We start from the raw sequence: 19,685 nt of genomic DNA on the forward strand, positions 1-19,685 counted from the left end.
AACCACTCAAAACTTTTTTAAATAAGTCATTAAAAAACCAAGGAAGAATTGTGTCAAGTCACGTTTGAGGCGATATATGATAAGTAAAGGAATGTGTGGGAAGTTTTAACACTCAGGAAGATTTGTAATGTTTTTTTTTTATCGAGAAAATGGAGAAAACACACTTTTATGAGGGTCATTACCTCGTAAGCCGCACAGCATTTACTTCGGTGCTTAAAACGGCTAACCATATTGTGTTAAAATTTTCTCATTTTCTAATTAGCATTAAATATGCGCCGCTCAAACTCGAAACACTTCCGTTGTTTTCGCTCCCTCCCTTCGCTCTTAGCAATGCAACGAGGTCAAAGTTGATGCTGTGTTGTTTCTTGTACACTAATAGTGCCACTTTATAGCGTGATTTACAGCAATGATATGTTTCTACAAACAACAATAACACTTAAAGCAGAGTTTAAGACTTTACCCTTCAATCCTTTTTGGTGCAGCCGCAAATGCACTTTACATGTATGCAGACGAATGCCGCTAAGTACAATATTTATTAGTTGCATTTACTACAGTCGTAATTATTTTTTTTCGCTGAACATTTTATTGTTGTTTTTATTTTCATTATTATTTTTTCCAGCACAACATGCGCATAGCTGCCGCCTTACACTTGTGTGCGTGTAGAAATGCAGCCAATGTCAATGCCGAGATCACAGCTAATGCAAGCCCACATATACGAGTATATAGCGAGTGAGCGATGCAAGAACAACAAGAACAAATTGAAACATAAAACATAGTGCCATCAAACCATTCACAATGCTTTCCTACGCATTCACCGCCCGCCTGCAAGGCAAGACAATGCATGTGAGTATGTCTGTGATGTTTGTATATGTATATGCTTGCAGCGAATAACAGCATTCCGTGTTGAAAATAGAGATGTACCATTATGCTGAGCCTACGCATTCAAACTCAGCATTCCCATAAAGTGCATGGAAATTGAAATGTTAGCCCACATTACCAACTACGGTGCATTTGCACCGGCACTTATCTAGCCTACACACACACACATGCAACCAGAAGATAGTTATACACTATAGACAGCAACTCACACCGCCGCCTTAGTTTCTCTCCACACACACATACGCTTGCTTTGCAATTCTATACAACTTTCATCCGCAACTGATTGCTTTGAAAATGCATTGTGTTTGTTGTCGTCTTCATCGGTGAGCTCGTTCATCATTTGTAACAATTGTTTTGAGCTCCGGCATTGAGTTGTTTGTTACTTTTGAGTTCGTTCCGTAGGACATCTTAATTGGTTGTGCGCTTCGACGTTTTGAAAAGAATACCGCACACAAAGGTGTCAGAACTGTTGTTGCTGATAGAAGGTGTGTGTGTGTGTGTAGTTAAGCTACAACAACGACAACAATAAGTTCTCTCCATGAAGCATCGCCTCAATTTCGGTTTGTTCGTCGAAATGAAGTAGTTTTTGGTTTTTTTCTCAACTACTTTTTTAAGTTCGTTTGAAGTTACGAATTTGTGTGTCGTTTCTTGAGTCGTTGAGTTGATTTGTATTGGCCGAGATTAGTCGTTTGAATGTCTTCCTCATTTCAATGTCGGAATTCCTTGAATACAGCAACGATCTCTGTCCATAAATAGTTGTTGTATCCTCTTCATTTATTTGTTGGAAACTTAAGCCCATTATAGGGCTTGGCATTGTAAAGGCAGTATTTTCCTTGCCGCTTGAAACCCTGTAGGAAATTAAATGATCTCTGCTAGTTTATATCACAAAAACTTGTTAAACAGTTGCTATAATTCAATAAAGATTTCCGGATAGGATTCTCCACATTGAGTTTCATTTCTAAGAGACCAGATCGGATTCCGATCCGATTTTCAAAATGTTCTCTTATTTAAAAATACATTCGGATTTGTATCTGCACAAGAACCGGAGCGACCTGAATTACATTTCATGAAGCTACGACTAGCATTGGTCAATTCGAAAACTAGATATAACGAACGGTGATAAAGCGATCAAAGTCAATATAGTCTTAAAAATCTCATGGTATTTCTTTGACAGTTTCGAAAAATATCTGACCTTAGCGGATGTTTATGCACCGTAGGTTAGATTGGGTTAGGTTTGGGGATGTTCTATGGGTATCTCATTTGGAAAGTTGAAACGTGTAAGTCGTTGATTATGTCAAAAATCTTCTAGATATGGATCGAAAGATCCTCGTGTGCTGACGATTTATTCAGTCGGCGCCTGTCATTTTGTTAAAATGTTGAATATTGATTCTAGGCGATCTCGACTGTTTTCGAAAATTTGACAACTGAAATGCTGAAACCTTAGTCTAGTGAAAGTTTGTCAGTGGCGAAGAAAGTTTTTAATTTTTTATGAAGACTATAAGTGACAATATAGTGCACATAGATGTCGCAAGATTCATAACGTGAATTTATTAGAGTTTAAATATTTGTAGAGATCTGTTTGCATCTCAACTGAAAATGTCACTTTTTAAGCCGAATTCTCGACATTTGCGGGAAATTTTGCTTTTCTTTTTTAATTCCAAGAAAAGTGCGGCTAAGGCTCATCGACATTTGTAACCGTTTATGTACAAAAAAAAACTTAAATTTACAAAAAACAAGTAAGGAAGGGCTAAGTTCGGGTGTAACCGAACATTTTATACTCTCGCAATTTATATAAATATTTAACTTTATTTATATTATATAATACATAATTTGACCCACATATTCGTCATATATATTGTATAAAGTCCATTGAAAGTTGGAGACCATAATATTAGATTAGAAGCACCGAGGTCCTCGTGTTCGATGTATGGGGCCTTAAAAACCTATGGTCCGATTTCGGCGATTTTTAGAATGGGGCTGCCACACTATTAACATAGTATTTGTGCAAAGTGCTGCACCAATATCTTCACTAGTACTTACTTTATATATTGTAAACTAAACGATTCAGCTTGTCTTCAAAGTTCCGGTATATAGGAAGTAGGTGTGGTTGTGAAGCGATTTGGCCTATTTTCACAACATATCATTGGGATGTAATGAAAATATTACAAACCTTGAAATCGGTCGAGTAGTTCCTGAGATATGGTTTTTGACCCATAAGTGGGCGACGCCACGCCCATTTTCCATTTTGTAAAAAAATCTCAGTGCAGCTTTAATCTGTCATTTCTTATGTGAAATTTAGTGTTTCTGACGTTTTTCGTTAGTGAGTTAACCCACTTTTAGTAATTTTCAACCTAACTTTTGTATGGGAGGTGGGCGTGGTTATGATCCGATTTCTTTCATTTTGGACTGTATTAGGAAGCGGCTAAAAAAACGACTGCAGAAAGTTTGGTTTATATAGCTCTATTGGTTTGCGAGATATGTACCTAAAACTTAGTAGGGGGCTGGGCCACGCCCACTTCCCCAAAAAAATTACATCCAAATATGCCCCTTCATAGTGCGATCCTTCATACCAAATTTTATTTCCATAGCTTTATTTATGGCTTACTTACTAAGCAACCTCCCTATGGTGCCAAGAAATAAGTGTGCCAAGTTTCATCAAGATATCTTAATTTTTACTCAAGTTACAGCTTGCACAGACCGACGGACGGACGGACAGACAGACATTCGGATTTGAAATCCACTCTTCACCCTGATCACTTTGGTATATATAACCCTATATCTCGTTTAGTTTTGGGTGTTACAAACAACCGTTATGTGAACAAAACTATAATACTCTCTTTAGCAACTTTTGTTGCGAGAGTATAAAAACGGCGGAAGCAAAGGTAGGAAGGTATACCTAATATAACGATTCCTAAATGTATACAATCGGAGAAGTATGAAGTATATCCTATCCGAGATATTTCCTAAGTGGAATGCTTTTGATATTCAAATAGAAACATTTATATTTATGTACCAAAATCTTAGTATATACATGCATATACTATATGTATGAATGTGTATGTTTGTATGTTTATGAATGCGTCTGTCTCCTTTGACTTTGTTTATGCGTGCACATCTTACATTGCGTGGGTTTGACAGCTTTAAAAAATTAATTTTCGAATTGTCTTCCCCTTTACTTATACCGTACTCATGCATTCGATACATGTACATACATACCATATGTATATATGTATGTCTATAAGTGTGTACATGCGTGTGTGTGGTCAGAGCCCATTTGAATTTATGCCTCAGAAATGGAGCTCTCCACACACGACACCATTGTAATTCTTATTATTGTGATCGTTGTTATTGTACTTGATTACGTTGTTGTTGTTGGTGCTATCGATGGTGGTCCACAACGTATAAATATAATAAATCGTTTTGGGAAAGAGACGATCGTTTTTATTTAAATCGGGTTCCTTAGTTGGAATCTTCTAATGCTCAGTAATAACAGCAACAGCAACTTCAACAAATGTATTGAATGGAGACACAAAACAAAAAACGTGAAAAGTGGCTCTATGCCGTGTGTCTTTATTACCGTTTCGCATTCAAAAGGGTTTTAACAAGCCAACCCCACACATAATAAATAAATATTACTCGTATAGTGGAAATAATCAATGGCTGCGTAAAGCTTAAAGGTTCGCTGTGGCAGCAGCGACCGTCATAAATATATATTCAAATTTAATGAATGTGAAAACAGTTCGAATGCCTTTTTTTTCTTGAGACACCCGGTTTCCGGTTAACAATTCAATAGAAAATAATCTCTCGACTAATCAAGTCGTTACTAAGAATTATTGATGGAAGGTTGTTGCATGAGTGTCGTCTTCAAGTGCGTATATCTAAAGTATTCGGTTATCGCAAGTAGAAGCTTTATATTTTATTATATATTTTATTATATATATATATATTTTTTTGCCTTTAAAACCTAAGTAAATATGTATTATAAGTTCTGGTATTAAACAGCTTTTGCAAAATTCTATCATCTTGAAAATATTATAGTTTCTATATTGGATATCAAGTTAGAGATCTTCACTGCAAATTGTAAAAGAAGTTGGGCTAAAAAGAACGTTCTATGAATCTTGATCTATCCACTGTTCTAAATTCCTCATTTAAACTACAGTGGAACTTCTCTAACTCGAATCACCATTACCCACTAAAAAACATTGAATTAAGAGTTCGAGTTATGGAGAACTTCGAGTTATAGAAGTTCGAGTTATGGAAGTTCCACTGTATAAACTTTATTGAATGACGTCTTCATTTAAACTCCTCTACGATTAGTTGAAATGAGATTGAATGTTATATCTTTAGGAGCATTCTATGAAATGACGAAAATCACAACGTAGTTTCTTAAGATTTATCAATCCTGAAATATCAAATAATAAATAAAAAATGTGTTTTCCAACAGAGACAAAAGCACACTGAATCTTCCATTTTAATTTTCTGATTGGGAGATGGAGGTATGAATCGTTTAGCCGAACACAATGATAATAAATCGTAACATGAAAATCTCTATTTTTCAATGTCTTTTCGGTTCAGTACCACTTGAGAACATGTATTTTACATCTCAATGGAAACCATTTACCGGTCTAACTAATATAAATCCTCCAGCTGAGCCACTTTAAATAACCATTTATAATGTACTACATATAATTCCAGCTGTTTTCATATTCCTAAGCAGATTTTTCTGAATGCCACACATATGCTAATGTGCACTGCAGGGAAAGGAAGTAATTCATTCGGCAGTGCCATAAGGAATATTCAGGACATTGTCGCTAAGATGAATCTGGTCGAAGAAAGGGAACTATAACTAAGGGAAACAGATTATGCATCTTATTTTATTGGATTTTACAGAACTGAACTATAGATAGATACCCCGAAACCGTTTGCCCAATAATCCTAGTATTTTGGTAAGCAAACTATAAGGAGGATGGAGTCATATGTAGAAGTTCCCGTAAGTGAGGAAAGTTTCATTCACTTGGGAGTAGCCAGGAACGATTTTTTCATGTGGCTCAAACAGCTCACGACTTCCGGCCTTAGACCAAGTATCCTCTGGGTAACCAACAGACATCCGTTTGGAGGCGAGCTATAGTGAGAAGGCAAAATCCGCTTACGCGGTTGTGCGTAAGGTTTGGGACCCACCACATAAAAACACCCCCTAATGAAAAGAAAGCAACAGCCTCGGATGAGAGACCCCAATTTTGATGACGACCACTGCAAAAGTATAAAGGACTTCGAATTAAGGGCATGCACCTGGAATGTCCGGACCCTTAATAGAGAAGGTGCCTCTGCCCAGCTGGTTGATGTCCTCGTAAGAGTAAAGACTGACATCACCGCCATCCAAGAAATGCGATGGACGGGACAAGGACGGAAGAAGGTGGGTCCTTGTGACATCTACTACAGCGGCCATATAAAGGAGCGCAAATTCGGTGTGGGATTCGTGGTGGGAGAGAGATTCCGTCGCCGAGTCCTGGCATTCACCCCGATGGATGAACGTCGAGCCACAATCCGCATCAAAGCGAGGTTCTTCAACATACCGCTTATTTGCGCCCGAGAACCGACGGAAGAGAAGGACGATGTGATCAAAGATACTTTCTATGATGTCAAAATCGTACTTGGCGATTTTAACGCTATGGTGGGTAAAGAATGTGTCTTTGACACAACAGTCGGAAAATTTAGCCTCCATGACGAAACATCGCCAAACGGCCTGAGGCTGATCGACTTCACTGGGGCCCGAAATATGGTCGTCTTTAGTACTAGGGGCTGTCCCCCGATCGAATCACGTGCAACTCGATCGATCATGTTGTTATAGATGGTACGCTCCGTGGTCCTAACATCGATCTTGTAGCGGCTAAGATACGCAGCCACCTCTGTGTAGAAAAGCGCATACGTCAACAAACACAAAGAAGGTTCGACATCGAGAAGCAGCAACCGAAACTATTGGCTTCCGGAAATGTCAAAAAAAAACAGCTGGTATGATGAGGATTGTCGTCTCGCAGTGAAGAGCAAACAGACTGCCTACCTCGCAATGTTGTGATCGACCAACACGTGCGGGATGGGATAGATACCGAGAGCTGAAGAGGAAAGCGATAGGTATAATAGTCGAAAAGTCTACGAATAGATTCGGCGACTAACGTAAGATTTCAAGATCGAGCACGCTCCTGTAGGACCCCAGATCTAGGTATTGATGACCAGAGATCTAGGTATTGATGACCAGAGTATATTGAGTTTGTGGAGTGAACACTTCTGCAGCCTGCTGAATGGCAGTGAAAGTACAACACCAGGAGATGGCGAACCCGATTCTCCAATCGACGACGATGGAGCAGATATTCCATTGCCCGACCATGAAGAAATTCGAATAGCAATTACGCGCTTGAAGAACAACAAGGCTGCGGGGGCCGATGGATTACCGGCCGAGCTATTCAAATACGGCGGCGAAGAGCTGATAAGGTGCATGCATCAGCCTTTTTGCAGAATATGGTCGGAAGAAAGCATGCCTGACGACTGGAATCTCAGTGTACTCTACTACTCCCAATACACAAAAGGGAGACCCCACAATCTGCGCCAATTACCGGATAAGCCTCCTCAACATCACGTTTAAGGTTCTATCGAGCGACTGAATCCCACCGTCAACAAACTGATTGAACCTTATCAGTGTGGCTTTAGACCTGGAAAATCTACATCTGCCTAGATATTCACCAGGCGCTGAAAAAGACCCGTGAAAAGAGGATTGACACACACCATCTCTTTGTCGATTTTAAAGCTTCATATCATTGGAAACAACACCCGCGACGTTAGTTCTGCCTTTTTCCAGACTGAATAAGGAAGCGAAATGTATGGGTCTGGGGGTGAACGAGGACAAGACGAAATATCTTCTGTCTACAAACAAACAGTCAGCGCATTCGCGTATTGGCTCCCACGTCAATGTTGACAGTCATAACTTTGAAGTTGAAGATAATTTTGTCTATCTGGGAACCAGCATTAACAGCAATAACAATGTCAGTCTCGAAATCCAACGCAGAATCACTCTTGCCAACAGGTGGTACTATGGACTGAGTTGGCAACTGAAAAGTAAAGTCCTCTCTCGACGAACAAAAACCAAACTCTACAAGTCCCTCACCATTCTCGTCCTACTATTTGGGCAGAAGCGTGGACGATGTAAACATTCGATGAGACGACACTAGGAGGTTTTGAGAAAGGTTTTGCAGAAGATTTACGGTCCCTTAAACATTGGCAACGGCGAATACCGCAGACGATGGAACAATGAGCTGTATGTGTTATTCGACATTGACATAGTCGCTGGCTAGGTCATGTTGTTCGAAAGGACGAAAGTGCTCCAGCTCTGAAAGTGTTCGATGCAGTACCCATTGGTGGAAGACGAGGAAGAGGGAGACCTCCACTCCGATAGAAGGACCAGGTGGAGAAGGACCTGGCTTCGCTTGGTATAACCCATTGGCGCCAAACTGCCAAAAGGAGAGATGCGTGGCGCGCTGTTGTGGACTCGGCTATAACTGCGTAAGTGGTGTCTACGCCAGTCAAGAAGAAGAAGAAGAAACTATAAGATTGAGTCTCGCTGGTCACTGGTCGCAGTTTTCGAATAATATCACAAAGTTTGGTTCTTATACCGATCACGCCTCGGAATAGGAAGCAAGAATACTCTTTTGTGAAAACCCTATAAATGGTTCAGTCTTACATACAATCAATATATTCGTATTTCAAGGCAGATGTTGAAAATTGAACACTGCTTTGTCCCATGTTGTAAACTTTCTACCTCCGGTCAGGATTGGCCAATTGAATTCCTAACTTACAGTGCTTTCTTACTAATGTTAATAATTTGTTTTCTTTTTCAACTTCCTAAATACCCTTCTGAGCTTTAATTAAAAGTTTTCGAGTACTACCAACATCATACCTCTCTAATAAATCTATACTAGCACGGTCATTCGTATTCAGTGAGATCTCAGTTATTCTTTATAAATTGTCACTACCTTCTTGTCATTTTCTTCTAAGTCACCTAAGCGATTTAGTCGAATCTACAATATCACGCTACATCATTGTCCATATATACATATGCGGTAATTAACATGTTAACCTGGGATCTTGAGTCATGAACTAGAGTACGAACATGTTCATATTACGAATCCACAGAAGTCGACAGTATTCATCTATCTGGAGATACATAGATGTCCACCCTTCAGCAATCGACTTGATATAGGCATATATTTATACATATTTGTTATAAACCGAGTTCTCGAGCTCAGATTTGGACACATCTGTATTGATTTTATAAATATGTCAAGGGAATAAGGGGTAGGATTGGACAACCGAATTATAAGAGTCAATTAAGAACAAAAATAAAAACACTAAAGCCATTATAACCATGTCAGATGATGCGATAATGTTATATGTAGAAATTTTGAGGTTATCTTGAAACAGATTTAGTTGTAATTATGTATTTATTTTGATTCTTTTGCTGCTAACATTTTTCACTGCAGGGTATTTCGAAACATCCTTGCGAACCTTCTAATATGCATATGTACGAGTACTACTGATACATAACAGTACAAACATATGGTCGTCCGTTCATGAGCGCTTGCTGAGCATAATAATATTTACGAGTATTATTTAAACTGCCACTTCAACGCAAGCAGCCTGTATAAGTACATATGTATGTACGAATGTGTGTCGCCATGTGTTTCCACGGCTTTAACGCTGCGAATGTATCATCACATTTTGTCCATGTTTGTTTTTGTGACACACGCGACCACACACATAGCGACGCATCCAGTGCCTCAATCAGTCTCAATGGGCCAGCACAAGGCAACCAGCCGACAAGAGGCGTGAGGAGAAGCCGAAAGCCGACAGACGCGTCGCGCCATGCAGCCAAAATGAAACGAGCGACCACCCGACTTAAAGTGCATTGTGGCGACTGCTATGCACAACAATAACAACATATTTATACGTATGTATGCAGACAATTGGAAGGCACTAACGTTAACGTTGTTGTTGTATTGTAAATCAGGCGGTAAGGAGGCGGCAAATTATTTCACTGACGCATGAATCAGCGTAAAAGCGATGTCAGTGCGGCAATAAAAACGACAATAACAATAACAATAATTCAATTAAGTTGGTATGCACAACAACAATAACAACAGCAATGCGAAATGCGAAATGCGTAAATTGCACAATAATGCAACAGCTATGCCGGCATGTAAACATGCTGAATAAAATATATGCACTCGTATTCTGCAAATCGACACATTTAAATATGCTTATAAAATACTTAAAGCTGTTGCTTGTAATGCTAATAATTTCTTGAAGTGCCTTCAAGTGCGCGCGCAAGATGCGACAGCGGACTGCAGCTGCGCAGCAAACAGCGCATACTCGACATGCCTGCGCATCGCAACCAGCGACCAGCACCTTTGCCCAGCTGTCACCTTCATTAAAGTAATCGCGCGTTGAATTTACGATATTTGCCTGTCATTTGAATCAATTTGTGTGAGCGCACTCGCGCAATTTCCGCTCCACATTGAAGTGAATGAAGCAGCAGCCGCAGCAATAACAACAATAGTACAGCATCAACAACAACATACAAACCACAATTGCCCAGCACCGTGTGTGGCCACATTGAGGGCGGCGGTGAGTCAGACGACCAACCGCAGCACGCGACTACAACACGAAATCGTCGAAAATAATAATAAACAAGCAGCAAACCCAGCAAACACCGGGTGCCGGCAATGTGGACCACACGCAAGCCATGTATTATTGGCGCATGTAGAGGAAGTAAAATTAGTTGGCAGCAGCAACAGCCGCTGCCTTCGTCGCGCCAACCGTAGTTCACCGCGGCGGCAATCCTTTACTTTGCTGCGCGTTTTTGATTGGCTGCCGTTGGCCCCTTACGCGCACTTCTAGCCCGCCTGTTGTCTTGCTAATGCGGTGAAATGCTATTGTTGTTGTTATGGCAATTGTTACTCTAGCCATTGCTGCGGGGACTAAGCCTCAACCGCAACCACTGCTCCACTTATGTAGTTGTTCTTATTTTGTGTGTGTGTGTGTTTGCTTATGTTTTGTTTTATACACATGCTTTTGTGTTGTTGTTTGGTTTTCTTGTTCTTGCATTGTTGTTATTATACAGTTGATCACTTTGTTGCAGTGTTTTACTTTCATCCTCGCTACAGAACAGTGTTGGTAATTTTGAAATTCGGTACGAAACACTCATTTTGGATACAATAATTAGATAATACATGTTTCGAAGACTCGTTCCGAAAAAGGATCTCTACTGTCTGATCTGACCCTATTGTAATTCAATCGAGTATTTTATCAATTATAACCATTATAAAAACTTTGAGGTATCAATAAATTGTACCGTCAGACGGTACGGAAGCGGTCCAACTTTTTTTTTAGGTTGATACAACTTCCATTGACTTTCTTGTGATTTTTGTACGAAATATGTCCATTACTGTGTTTTTCTACTGTTTGTTTTACAATCATCATACAAAACGTCTTACAAGAGATGTTAGTAGCTCTCAACATCCTTTATGAATCGACCTTTAAGGTATGAAATGCCTTACCCCGAAATCGTACCAAGAAATTCCGATAAAATTCAAACGATGTGTGAGCATTGAGGTATTTTAATTACAAGATTTGGACCTCTATGACTTTTCTTGTTCCCGAACGATTTAGAGAATGGACTATGAGTCGATTGAGGGAGAAACTGAAAGTCACATCGTCCAAGGTCTATCAAATGTGTTGATATACATGTGTCAAAAAAGAATTAATATTTCGACAGTATTCGACATTAGGAACAATTTCGTATTATATCTTGTTATTTTTCCGGTAGAGAGACCCAAAAGCCATTATTTCATATGTAAGAGAAACGTCTTCATTTATCCCTTTGGCTATTCGGGATACTGTAATTCAGGAATAATATTTAAAAGTTTAAAGTTGAGGTCATGCTCGGAAATCGCCTTTAGAAAGATATTAGAAGCTCTCCATATCCCTTACGAATCAGTCTTTTAGATACAACATTTCAGTCTATCGGGAACCAGCAACTCTAGAGAGCCCAGTCTAAGGTAAAAAGGCCATTATTCCGTATGTCAGGGTATTGACCCTCAGCAGTAATACCTAAAAACTTAAGGCAGAGACCACGTCTATATAGCTAGGCTCCTTCGCATTTATTATTCCTTCAAATGCTTTAAATACATTTTAAAAAATTTAAGCTTTAAACTGTTTTACGGTACATTTCATGCAAATTCGGTACTGCATGAATATTTTTACAATATTTCTTAAACTCGCTTTCTCCAACACTGTCACACAAAGCTTCGGCCGTGGTACGTTATTATGCCGTTCCGTCGACCGCGTCGCTGCGCGCTGTCGCCTGCGTCTACGTCTGCGTGTGTGGTCTTTAATTCGCCTTTTGGGTGGTCTCATCCAAATTCGGTCGACATTGTGTGTGGCCTGGGTGTACCGAGTGTCCATATACATAAGTATATACTACACATATATTTATATGTATGAATATATTTATATTATCGGCACATGTGTGGTCCACACTCAGCCATGTGTGTGGTCCAACCCATCAACGTCAATAGCGTGCTTATTGTTATTGTTATAGCTGCTGCGTGCATCGTACACCTTCTGGCGCTTCGTTGTTTTTCGCATAAAACTGTTTTGCTATTTACTTACCCCCACCATATAATTTATTATTCTCCCAAACACAGATAGTTTTTGCTTCTATGATTATTTCAATTTGCAATTGCGGTAATAAAAAACCGGTGGCCACTTAACTCACAATTCATTCATACGACTATACTACACTATATATGTACATACATATGTAGTACATATCTAGTAAGAGTATGCAAATTTCCGAATCTATGTTAGTGTGAGTGTGTGCCTTTTAAAAGTCCATTTGAATTTTCTCAAGTGCCCATAAGTGTTTTATTGTAATGTCTGCATTTATATATGTAAACTTGCTTTTTAGAGCTTCGCTCTTCAAGTAACATTTTAATGGACGTACAACCGCCACAACTGAATGGCTGTTCGGTTTATATGCGGATCGGTTTTAGTATGACTTAGCAGTGATCCACCATTCCTGTACTAATTGTTATAAGGAAAGGTACCAGGAGTTAGCGTCGTTGTTACTGTTTTGACCGGATTGGACTCAGGAGCAAGGGATATTATATCAGTCGGTGTAATGGAGTTAAGAGTTTTCGAGAGGAAGGTTTTGCGTAGCATTTATGGGCCTTTGGCATTGGCGACGGCGACGATGGAACGAGCAGACGATGGAACGAGCTTTACAGGGACATTGACATAGATAGATACAGTACTCGTGGGAGGAAGCAGAGGAAAAGGACGACCTCCACTCCGTTGAAAAGACCATGTGGAGAAGGACCTGGCTGCACTTGGTATCACCGATTTGCGTCAAAACATCGAAATAATTTGAATAATTATATCAACTTCTTCAGCTAGCATCTACTAGTCTCCGGCGTTAATGCCGGTTTTGAACGAACGGTCGACTGAACCAAATATACAGGATTGAAGCTTGGTCGCGACTTCGTAATCTGGTCATTATCACGGTTTTTTGTGGTTTTTAGAAGTGCAGACTTTCAAAGATAGCATAAAATATTTTGTCCGATCTGTAAAGTCCTCTAATTGGCTGTCGCCATAGGTTTCGTCAGAGAAAAATTTGGGTTTCTTGCAGTGATGCAGTGGGGAAAGGTCGAGAGGACATTACCATGAGAAATCCAATCACTATCTTTCTCAAAGCAAAATAATGACATATAATGTATATACTGAAATTACAGTTTCGTCCTTAAGACTAAGATATCATTTATTATTATCTCAATGGGGACATAGGTACGTCGACAGACAGCCACTAAACATAACATAACCTACGAAAATGGCTGGAGTATACTAAGCATGAGTTTATTTGAATGCATAGAAAGATTTAAGTTCTTAAAGTAATATAAGCGATAGAAAATAATGGTATCTACAAATCAGCAGGATCAAGCTTAAGAAGACAGCAGTCTCATAAAATAGGAAATGTTGTAGTAAATTAAATAAAAAAAATATTCTAATTCGAAACGTTTTTTTATTTAAGTTAAAAAAGTTTTTTAGGAATAAAATTATTTTTTTTTTGATGTTTTCTTATACAATTTTAAATTTTTTAGCATTTATAATAATAATTTAAAAAAAAATATCCAAAATATTTAAAATTATTATATTCTAATTAAAATCCAATTAAAAATCATGAAATGGCAATACTTTTTGTGGACACTGTATTGTTGACATTTCACAAATTGCCTTTTTGACATTTGATTGGGATCTTTTGACAACTATTAGTCGAATGCAATTTTCATATTTCTTTTAAGAACTGTTTTCATTTAGCCACACGGGCGAAGTAAACTGTTAAACTGTAAGGAACTGCATCCTTTCCAAAATGCCACCAAAAAAAGCACCAGCGGCCAGCAAAAAAACAGAACAAAAGAAGAAGGAGAAGATCATTGAGGTAAGAGTATATTGAGTTATATACTAAAGGAATGTTGTAGCAGACCTAACCTAACTTTTTATTGCTGATGTCGATTCGTGTCTGCCGCAAACTAACAAATTTATTCAACAACCACACAACCGAATACAGGATAAGACTTTTGGTTTGAAGAATAAAAAGGGATCCAAACAACAAAAATTCATACAGCAAGTACAGAAACAGGTGCAGTCTGGTGGTCAACACCCACGTACCGATGGCGATAAGAAAAAGGAGGATAAGGAGAAGAAACTGCAAGAGCAGCGTGAATTGGCCTTGATTTTCCGACCGGTGCAAGGACAAAAGGTTGAAAAGGGTACCGATCCAAAATCGGTGGTATGCGCGTTCTTCAAACAGGGTAGTTGCACAAAAGGTGATAAGTGCAAATTCTCACACGACTTGTCCATTGAACAGAAGGTAAACATGATTGAAATACTAGCTTTTGTAGAAATTTAGATTTGTTTTCTATAGACCGAGAAACGTTCAATGTATGTGGATATGCGTGATGATGATCCCGATGACAATATGGCCAATTGGGATGATGCCAAATTGAAGGAAGTGGTTGATAAAAAGCACTCTAATGAAAAGAAAAGGCCAACTACTGATATTGTAAGTGATTCGAATTGTTTTTTTTTTAGATTAATTTATTTTAATTGAAAACATATTTTTTCCAGATTTGCAAATACTTCTTGGAAGCTGTAGAAAAATCGAAATATGGTTGGTTCTGGGAATGTCCCAATGGCGAGAAATGTATTTACCGCCACGCATTGCCGCCAGGATATGTGTTGAAGAAAGATAAAAAGAATGTGGACAAACCCAGCGAAATTTCATTGGTTGACCTCATCGAAAGGGAGCGTGCTGCATTGGGTTCAAATCAAACACGCGTTACGTTGGAAACATTTTTGGCTTGGAAGAAACGCAAAATTCAGGAAAAGAAAGAGAAAATGGCTGCAGAGGAGGAGAAGAAGAAGAGTGACTTCAGCAAAGGCAAACAATTCGGTATTTCGGGCAGAGAAATGTTCAGTTTCAATCCGGATCTGGTCGATGATGGCCCAATGGAAGATGGTGACGCTGCATTCGATAATTACGAGCGCTCCGACGACGAAGATGCTGTGGAATTCAAAGAATTGGATTTGGCGGCGCTTTCGTTGGCAGCACAAGAAGCGGATGGTTCGGGTACGGTCGCATCCGCTTCACGGTTGAAGGAACAGTCCGAGGAGGCGGCCAAGCAGTCCGCTGAAGAGGAAGCAGCTGCTGCAGCTGCAGCGAACGATGATAATAGCACACCTGCCAACGATGCGGCACCCATCAACAAAGAACTATTTATGGGTCTCGGCGATGAACTCGAAGATTTAGATATTGAAGATGTTGACGATGATGACGATGACTAAACCCAGTAATGGCAATTTTGTTGTAACTCTTCATAATGGCGAAAATATTAAAACACAGGAATATCATTTAATTTAAAAACTTTTAGCGCAAACTCAAGTAATTTTAATAGCAAGGAATGCGAGTGTTTATTAGAATTGCGTAATTCTGCTTACAAATGTCCACATAATTGATTTGAAATTTGTTTGTGTAACCTCTCGAGACAAAACACTTAAATATTACAAGCACAAAAGCCGATATACAAGCGAATGACAATAATTGTACACGACATATTCAAAAAAAAAAAAAAACAATGACGTCTCACTACCAAAAAGCAGGTGGTAGTGTACCTTGTGGCTCTGGAATCTGTTTCTGATTCAAATAATTCATAAAGAGCATTTCCAAGCGAGTACGCGGACCACCTTCATCCACCTGCGCTAGTTTTGCGAAATAATCGCGTTGTATGTGTAAAAGCAGTTTGGTAAATTGCCGGCCATAAGCGCGGCACATAGAAAAGCCTAATGTCTGTAGCATTTCCAAAATCAATGTGGCGCTAATGTCTGGTAGCGGTTCAAGGCTGCTAAAGTCGACCAGCCAACGCCAAGCATGCTCCAGTCCATACGGGTGTTCAGGGCCTTCAGCCCGTCGTCCACTGGTTATCATTACAGCGGCATATAAACGTGTTATACCCGCTTGACGTTTCAGATCGTTGTACTCTTCCACCGATTTGCCTCGAAAGGGCACTAAAAATGGTGAATCCTTAAATATATAAGCTAAGAATAGTTTTCCAAAATCTGGAATAAGTTTCCATAGTGAAACCACAACCGAAGCGACTGGGAAGGCAGCTTGGGGATTGCTGGAAATAGCGGTCTCGCCTTGATTCACAAACCGTTTCGCTGTTAGTAGCAAACAATAAATGCGACCCAGTGGATGATCGTTAGCGCTGACCTGTCCATCTGCAGTTTTGAGCGGTTGTCCATTGAGAAAGTTAAATATGCGTTCGAATTTATCCTGTTGAGTTGCAAAAAAAGTATTACAAATGGTAATGATAGTACAATAAAAGTGTGAAACTAACATGCAAATGTTGCGAGCTGACCGCAGAGATAGCATTTAATGGTATATTAATTGCTTTCTGGCAGGCGAACCGATACTTTTTCATATTCTCATCGGTCTGCAGAGGTTTCACGCTATCCACCTTCTCTTGATAGAAACTGTGGATCTGCTGATAGAATGCCAATGCTACTGCTGGCTCCTGCGCGCTAGTTGGCACTGCGGCTCGGCTCAATTGTTCTGATTGCGCTGTTTGCTGTGCTTGTTGTTGTGGTTGCATTGTTTGTTGTGTTTCCACTACTTGTTGTGTCTCAGCACCACTTTGTTGTACACCCACTGTTTGAGCTGCTACTTGTTGTGCTTGTTCTGCATTGGGTGGTGGTGTTGCTGCTACAGGTGGTACTTGAGCTGCTTGCGACAACGCCAATGCGGCAGCTTCGGCTTGCTCCTCTGCTTTACGCTGCTCTTCTAGTTGTGCTTGTTCTTGCTGCTTCAGCAAATTATCCAGATCGTCGTTAATTGTACCGTGTAAATCGTCCATTTTATTGCATAGACTATCCGCAAGTTTCAATTCCCCCGCACCACATTCGTCCGTTTTTATTTTACTTGTGAGCTGCTCAAATAATTCGACCAATTCTTTCAGTTGGCGATTGTAATCATTACATGGCAGTAGCGCTTGCTTATCGATGGTTATGAGCGCCTTGGCAACTGCTTCATATTTACTGCGGAATACACTGTGATACTTTGCGACACATTGAAATGAGAAAAGTTGCAGTTGACGTTTGGCATGCAGGCGCATGGCATCCATTTCGCGTTCGCATTCCTGTAATTCGAGTGCTGTCTGCTTTTCAGCCTTTTGTATGAGCTGTGCATCATTGCGTTGCCGCTCTGCGATTAACTCTTGCACCACTTTGTTTTGCTGCTCGCGCTGACGCAAAGCATTGTCACGTAATACTGCCAATTGTTTTTCCTGCATTTCATGCATTTGTTGACGCACTTGTTTTTTGCGTTTCTCCTCTGCGTCGCGCAGAAACATCGTGGCGCTGACCAGTTCATAGTCAAATGACTTAAATTTCATTAAAAACATTAGTACCTGACAGGATTGACAAATTTCCTACTTACTGTGGACGGCTTCAATACGGGTATAATTAGCTTAGCATTACTTTCGCTTCTCTGCGTTGTTTTTTGTTTTTGTGATGTAGGTTTCCTCGGTGTGCTTGATGTGATTTTCGCTTTTTCCTCTTGTGCATCTGGTAAGTCTGGTCCGATTGTGCGCTCCTTAACTAGCGCTGAAATTTCGATGGCATGCTGGAACGTTATTTCATGCGACTTCATAGCGTCGGCTATTTCAATAATCTCTATCTCGGCACCCTGACATACAAAAGACATTACGATACAATTTTGTTTTATGTAAACTCAATGACATTTACTTTACTTACCTCTTCACCCATAATAAATAATTGTGATTTACAACTGTTTTCCTAAATATTCTTAATTACATTTGATAAAAATGCAACAATCCGTAAACAAAACTGTTCAGCTGTTTTGGCGCACAAATGTTGATAAAAACTGAAGTTCGGTGGTACTATGGAACATAGGGTGACACATGTAAAAAAATACAAACTGAATTCGATCAAACAGCTGTGTGACGCGACAATAAATATAAATAAAAAAATGCTGTTTTTGCAAAAACAAATAACATCGGTATTTATTTAGTAATATAAACTAATTTCTGAAAAGGTTTAACGTTTTTTCTTATTTTTATTACAGTGCTAGCACATTAACAGTCATGTGAGGAATACTTACACTATACACATGTATATTTAAAATATAAAATCACCAAAATTAAAAGAATTTGACGCCAAAACTGTCATCTAATTGCACCACCTCACACTTGCCTTTATTTTCGAGTGTCCGAAACGCATTTAGTAGTACCGCCTCATCGACACCATGAAATTCGGTACCCTCAGAGTTCTCACCCGATGCTATTTCATACAATGTACAAATCGTATTCAATTGTCCCGTTTGTTGGATCCAATCGTACACCATCTTTGCATATTCTTCCAGTGTATACCAATATACCTGCCATTCTATGCGTCGTTTATCTAATGGTGCTGCATGACCTGTGAGTTGTAGGTGCTCCAATATCACCGTTATTGTGTCAGCCGATAAGCGGCGCTTAATGTCGTCATTGTGAAAAAGTGGAAATGTATTTTCATTAATGTTCACTTGGAATTTGTTTAAATGCTTGAGGTATCGCAAGAAGATATCGGACCACACTTTTATTTGCTGATTACGTGTTTCTTCATGTGGCTGTAAGCTGTAGGGTACAAAGTAAATTATAGTATGTGATTTTTCTATAATTATTTGTAAACTTACGTGAAAAACGGTGGAAATGTATATTCCCAGGGCCACTCAAATTCGGTCATCACGCAAATATTCAATGTTTACAACAATAGTGTGTAAAAAATATAATTTTAATTTTTAGCAAAGTGACTAATACATGAGACGTGCGGATAATGAAAAACACAGGGTGTCAGTAGTGCATATTTTGCAATTTTTATACTTTCACGTATTCACGCTATACTTGACGCAATAACTGAAACGGAAGTGCGTAAAACAGCTTTGAATATAAATATACAAACCTCATTTGTTTGAACATTGTTGATCTTACAAAATAAATATTTTCGAAGAATAAATAATATATTATTGTTGGTATGCAATATCGGCGCGTTACTTACCCGTTGCTAGTTAACGTCAATACTTACGTTAACTGCAGCGGTTATCGATAACGATAACGCCAATCAGTATTTTGCTTGCGTTATAAATA

General features: G+C 39.3%; 3 protein-coding genes and 2 long non-coding RNA genes across 5 annotated transcripts in view; 3 read left to right on the forward strand and 2 right to left on the reverse strand.

Moving 5' to 3' along the window:
• Nucleotides 1-2,657, forward strand: part of LOC128922835 (uncharacterized) — a 68,898-nt gene extending 66,241 nt beyond the window's left edge. Inside the window, exon 3 of the long non-coding RNA XR_008472020.1 lies at nucleotides 620-2,657. This is a non-coding gene — a long non-coding RNA (uncharacterized LOC128922835). The remainder of the gene's footprint in view (nucleotides 1-619) is intronic.
• An 11,562-nt stretch (nucleotides 2,658-14,219) lies between these two features.
• LOC105210712 (zinc finger CCCH domain-containing protein 15 homolog) lies at nucleotides 14,220-15,907 on the forward strand. Its single transcript, XM_011181832.3, has 4 exons — nucleotides 14,220-14,422; nucleotides 14,552-14,854; nucleotides 14,909-15,046; nucleotides 15,112-15,907. Exons 1-4 carry the CDS (start codon nucleotides 14,354-14,356, stop codon nucleotides 15,826-15,828), a joined length of 1,227 nt encoding a protein of 408 aa, XP_011180134.1. The 5' UTR covers nucleotides 14,220-14,353; the 3' UTR covers nucleotides 15,829-15,907.
• LOC105210713 (mRNA export factor Gle1) lies at nucleotides 15,892-18,435 on the reverse strand. Its single transcript, XM_011181834.3, has 4 exons — nucleotides 18,295-18,435; nucleotides 17,978-18,226; nucleotides 16,881-17,921; nucleotides 15,892-16,816 (listed from the first exon to the last, which is right to left on the reverse strand). The coding sequence occupies exons 1-4, from the start codon at nucleotides 18,304-18,306 to the stop codon at nucleotides 16,130-16,132; spliced, it is 1,989 nt and encodes a 662-aa protein (XP_011180136.1). The 5' UTR covers nucleotides 18,307-18,435; the 3' UTR covers nucleotides 15,892-16,129.
• On the forward strand, nucleotides 18,419-18,790 carry LOC128922782 (uncharacterized). The gene is made up of 2 exons (XR_008471966.1): nucleotides 18,419-18,559; nucleotides 18,626-18,790. It is a non-coding gene; the product is annotated as an uncharacterized LOC128922782 (long non-coding RNA).
• Nucleotides 18,597-19,396, reverse strand: LOC105210711 (vacuolar protein-sorting-associated protein 25). Its single transcript, XM_011181831.3, has 2 exons — nucleotides 19,235-19,396; nucleotides 18,597-19,175 (listed from the first exon to the last, which is right to left on the reverse strand). The coding sequence occupies exons 1-2, from the start codon at nucleotides 19,282-19,284 to the stop codon at nucleotides 18,701-18,703; spliced, it is 525 nt and encodes a 174-aa protein (XP_011180133.1). The 5' UTR covers nucleotides 19,285-19,396; the 3' UTR covers nucleotides 18,597-18,700.
• Nucleotides 19,397-19,685: the final 289 nt, after the last annotated feature.

The sequence above is a fragment of the Zeugodacus cucurbitae genome, chromosome 6, assembly GCF_028554725.1.
Source record: "Zeugodacus cucurbitae isolate PBARC_wt_2022May chromosome 6, idZeuCucr1.2, whole genome shotgun sequence".
NCBI lineage: Eukaryota > Metazoa > Arthropoda > Insecta > Diptera > Tephritidae > Zeugodacus > Zeugodacus cucurbitae.

Coding starts and splice junctions, on each gene's coding strand:
- LOC105210712 (XM_011181832.3), top strand. CDS start 14,354: ATGCCACCAAAAAAAGCACCAGCGGCCAGCAAAAAAACAGAACAAAAG. Junction 14,423..14,551: donor AGAAGGAGAAGATCATTGAG/GTAAGAGTATAT, acceptor AACCGAATACAG/GATAAGACTTTTGGTTTGAA. Junction 14,855..14,908: donor ACTTGTCCATTGAACAGAAG/GTAAACATGATT, acceptor TGTTTTCTATAG/ACCGAGAAACGTTCAATGTA.
- LOC105210713 (XM_011181834.3), bottom strand. Junction 17,922..17,977: donor CCGTATTGAAGCCGTCCACA/GTAAGTAGGAAA, acceptor ATGAAATTTAAG/TCATTTGACTATGAACTGGT. Junction 16,817..16,880: donor TCAGCTCGCAACATTTGCAT/GTTAGTTTCACA, acceptor GCAACTCAACAG/GATAAATTCGAACGCATATT.
- LOC105210711 (XM_011181831.3), bottom strand. CDS start 19,284: ATGACCGAATTTGAGTGGCCCTGGGAATATACATTTCCACCGTTTTTC. Junction 19,176..19,234: donor ACATTTCCACCGTTTTTCAC/GTAAGTTTACAA, acceptor TGTACCCTACAG/CTTACAGCCACATGAAGAAA.